Source organism: Triticum aestivum, chromosome 3B (genome assembly GCF_018294505.1).
Source record: "Triticum aestivum cultivar Chinese Spring chromosome 3B, IWGSC CS RefSeq v2.1, whole genome shotgun sequence".
NCBI classification, from domain to species: Eukaryota; Viridiplantae; Streptophyta; class Magnoliopsida; order Poales; family Poaceae; genus Triticum; species Triticum aestivum.
In genome coordinates, this window is record NC_057801.1 from 611,095,659 (window position 1) to 611,100,297 (window position 4,639).

The window sequence follows — 4,639 nt, forward strand, 5'->3', positions numbered from 1 at the left end:
TGAATAGACTCCAGATCTGGCCTCCCGATGAAGAACAGAAGGTGGCGGCGGCTTCGTATCGTGAAACGTGGTGAAACTTCCTCTCCTATTGTTTGCTCCAAAAATAGGATCTTATAACGTTGGAATTAGGGTCAACGGAGCCTCGTGGGCCCCACTACCCACCAGGGCGCGCCAGATGGGGGTGTCGCGCCCTGGTGCCTAGTGAGCAGCTTGGGCCCCCCTCCAGTGGGTCTTGGTTCAAGTAATTTTTATATATTTCAAAATAATTCTTCAAAAAGTTTCTCCAATTTTGAGAACTTTTATTTCTGCACAAAAACAGCACCATGGTAGTTCTGCTAAAAACCTCGTTAGTTCGGATTAGTTTCATTCAAATTATACAAATTAGAGTTCAAAATAAGAGCAAAAACGTTAGGAAAAGTAGATACGGTGAAGACGTATTAGGCACGACTGGCCCGGCGCCTGCAACGAACCCGCAAGCTCCTCATCCTCCGACTCGGTGCCATCCGAATCGAGGGCACAGAAGCGGTTGACAGGAAGCACCGCAGACGACGGAAGCGACAAGGCAGAGAGGGAGGGGAGGCCGGACCGATGGACCCAGGGGGGCACGGGGAGGGAGAAGAGGAGGTGGGGGAGGGCACACCACCGGCCACCGCCGCGGGGAGCAGAGGGGAGGGAGAGAGGAGAGCCATCTGCCGGCTCCCCTTATTTTTGTTTATTTACTCGCATTTTATGTTAGAACCATCGAACTATGAATTGTAACGGAGGTAAAATGGTCAAGTGGAGGCAGCTTCTTGTTTTCAACAGCATTCCTTTCATTCCCTTGACATGAGCAGAAGCACCAGGGCGCAGGGGCACGAGGGAGGGAGGGCCGGCCAACTAATCGAGTCAACGTTCCTTGGCTTGGCTTGCCAACATTTCTTCCTCCTCCCTCGCCCATTTACTTACTACCAATTGTGTGCATGCTTTACGCCCACCCCCCTCATTAATGCCTTGCCTTTTAAGCACTCTTTCCTTCCTCGCAATTCCAAACTTTACACTTCTCTACTCCCCCTCGCTCTCAATCGTTCCTGTGTCCTCCGTCTCTCCGTCTCCCAGGCGAGGAGGAGAGCATGCCTCTATGTCCACGGAGAGGTAATGAAGTGACCCTCAAGAACCATGCTGCTTCGATGCTTGTACTTGATTTTTTTTAAAATAAAGGTTCCCTTTGTTTGTTTTGATTATCCTTTCCGGTCAGAATAATCTAATTTAGATGTGTTTTTTCTATCTATATATGACTTTTGCCTAAAAGGTTTATCGAGAGATCTATGATAGCAGTTCCTTTTCCTGTTCTTGCGGCCACAATTTTGGCACTTTGGTCTGCATCGCGCGCTTTGAGATCCCCGCTACTTAATTCCATCCAAAATAAACCCTAATGATCTTCTGGACTTCCACCAGGGAGAGACTCGACGAGATCGGTAAGAAGATCAAGCGAGAGCCGGACCCCGCCTCCGCCATCGCGGGCGTCGTAGTCGCCGTCTCACAGACCGAGCACCACGTCCCTCGCCGCCTAGGCCTCGTTGGCCCAGGCATCGGCGGCGCCGCGAACATAGCGACCCCGTGCGCCGCGTGCAAGCTCCTCCGCCGGCGCTGCGCGCACGAGTGCCCCTTCGCCCCCTACTTCTCCCCGCACGAGCCCCACAAGTTCGCCGCCGTCCACAAGGTCTTCGGCGCCAGCAACGTCTCCAAGATGCTCCTGGTACCATCAAACTATTTTAATGGTTTCCTTTTTTTTGTTAATTCCACCGCCCGTGTTTTGTGTTAATTAATGGCGTACGTCGGTGCATGTCACGCGCTGTTTCAGGAGGTGCCCGAGCCGGAGAGAGCCGACGCGGCGAGCAGCCTGGTGTACGAGGCGAACCTGCGGCTGGGCGACCCGGTGTACGGCTGCATGGGCGCGATCTCCATGCTGCAGCAGCAGGTGAACGCGCTGGAGGCCGAGCTGCAGGCCGTCAGGGCCGAGATATTCAAGCACAGGTACCGGCAGACCGGCGTCGGCGTCGGCGTCGGCGCGGCAAACCTCATTGTCGACGACGACGTCAGTGCCGCCGCAGCCGGCGGCTTCATGGCTCCTGCCACGTCGCTGGTGCACACCGCTGGCGTGGTGTCCGTGGCGGAGGCCGGCCAAGAAGTGGACACAATGCCGTCGACGGCCACGGCGTACGCTGCCGGACAGCCATCGAGCACCGACTACAGCTCCCTCGACACAAGTGAGCATGATGCATACTTTGGTTGACATGCATGGATTTACTCGCGGTTCTGGTGATCGATGGAGATCACAATTGATTAATTAACTCGCCAAATAAACTTTATGTGCAAGTATAACTCTCTCTATACATGTATCTTCTCTAGAACTAGATATAGCTGTTGTGGATATCTTGGGTGAGAAAAAGATTGTCCAGTGATCGATGTATCTGCCCTCATAAATTTCTTGTGCGTGTCCACTCATCCAATGTGATTGCTTGGTTGATTTAATTATAATTGATTGATTTGTAAAATAAAAAGCTTAGAGCTAACACTTTAACTGACACTACTTCCTCCGTCTAGGTGAGTAAGTCATCTTAAGCTGTGCACCGTGACCAAGGAGGATAAGAAAACGAGAGACCTTAATGTTTATTTGCTAATTAATAGCATTGCATGCAATGAACTAACCATTGCATGTCGTGTTTAGTAGTCTCAAGTCATTAAAAGCATGCACACCCATCATCTCTTATTGGTTGATATGTCAATAAACAAGAAACGAAGTACAAATTAATGCACCGTGCCTAAGTGTTTTGGGATTATTTGGTTTTCGTAAGATGACTTACACACCTAGACGAAGGAAGTAGTTGCTAGGCTTGGAAGTTGGAAATAGAATAATCGACAGTATTTGTTTTCTTTGTTCTTTTGTGATGAGTGTTTAGCACTGCATCTGCATGCGTGTATATATTTCAACATGGTTATTTTTGTTAAGCAGTACGCGAGTTTATTGTTGTGCTAGCTTGCACTCAATAAAATCCGTCGTTTTCTCCTTAGCTATTTGATTCCATGAATTTCTCAATGATTGATATGAATTTGCGTGTAAGCTAGCATTTTCAGCATGTTCATGAGTCATACCTGATTAACAGTACTACAGCACTACAGATCTTCATCATCTTCTCCTCTGTACATAGGTCAATTAACATCGAAAGTTTGGGGATCTCACATTATGTGAGTATGTGTCTTCATTTTCCCTCCAACCTTTTGAATCTGGAGCAAGTTGTTCTGAATCAATTCTTTAAGCTGAAAAGGGTTTACAATCATATTGGGGCCAAAATAAAGTTTTTGTAACTGATTAGCTCGGAAATGACACATATGAGCCTGGCACGGTGTCGATATGGCATGCATTTGTGCAAGCGTGCATGTCAATTCTGATAGTTAAGTCACATCTTTTTTTAAAGCTAGTTAAGTCACGTCTTTATCATTGTTCACTAGTTAACTGATTTGTTTTGGCAATTGGTTATTTTGCTCAAGTAGAACTGTACATTGATATGACAAATTGAAATTAGTGTATCTACAGAACTTGCGATGGAAACGACATACCAAGTTACTGTATCCATACATGTCTACACTCCATATGTAGCAGTATTATGTGCATATACAGTATATGTACTATATTGTGCCGCAAAAAAGATGCATATATGTTACTCCCTCGATACCTAAATATATGTCGTTTTGGAAGGCTAGTTTTAGCCTACCAAAACGGCATATATTTAGGGACGGAGTTAGTATATAATATGATTGTCTTAAAAAATAATTCTGAAGCATGTCATAAGAAGATTTCATTTTCGAGTAAAGCTAAAATGTCAATCGAGGAATTTTTTTTTTTTTTGCGAATGACAGTAGTTGGTTTTTGTTCATGCATGCAACGATTTTGGTTGATGGGCCAAAGAAATTTAAACACGAAAAATGACTCCACATATAGGCACTCTCCTGCATGGCTCAATTTAAAGAACTTCATGTGCATATAGGTCAACATGTTCTTTTCTTACTCAAATATGTGCAGACCTTTTTTTTTAATACAATACAATAGCAATGCTCACATACACGCACCCTATTAACACAAGCATGCATACCCTACTCTTATGAATATCTTCGAGATACTATGTCGGTCTAATATCTTGAGGTTGACAAAGTATTTATAGGCGCTTCGTAGTTGAAGAGAAACATCTCTCCTCCCACTGAATGAAGATAGAAGCATCAGTGCAATTATCAATGTCAAGTCTAAAACTTATACTCTGGCGAGCTAGTTCCACCACAAGAAATCTATACACTCAGTTTGCAATACGTGCAGACTTATTGGTGGACCAAGTATAGTTCTTTTCCGGTGCCGGTAGCGGTCAGGTAATGCATGCACGCACGCATGCCCTAATTTTCTTTAATCTGTTTGTTTTTTGTTGCACTTCCTTCAATCTGATCTGTTTGCCTACATGCATGTGTTGTCAGTTCTCAGAATCTCACAGTAGCGTCTTGGCATGCATATAAATGTAATGCGCCGCTGTGCTGGCTCTTTCATCATGTCAATGACGAGGCAGCTAGCTAATGTACAAACCTGCAGTAGCCTTTCCTTGGCGTGCAGGGTTTG

The 4,639-nt window shown here is 45.9% G+C and overlaps 1 protein-coding gene across 1 annotated transcript; it reads left to right on the top strand.

Annotated features, from left to right (window-relative positions):
• Window positions 1–938: 938 nt before the first annotated feature.
• Window positions 939–2,489, top strand: LOC778395 (LOB domain-containing protein 15). The gene is made up of 3 exons (XM_044489063.1): window positions 939–1,131; window positions 1,435–1,735; window positions 1,841–2,489. Exons 1-3 carry the CDS (start codon window positions 986–988, stop codon window positions 2,270–2,272), a joined length of 879 nt encoding a protein of 292 aa, XP_044344998.1. The 5' UTR covers window positions 939–985; the 3' UTR covers window positions 2,273–2,489.
• Window positions 2,490–4,639: the final 2,150 nt, after the last annotated feature.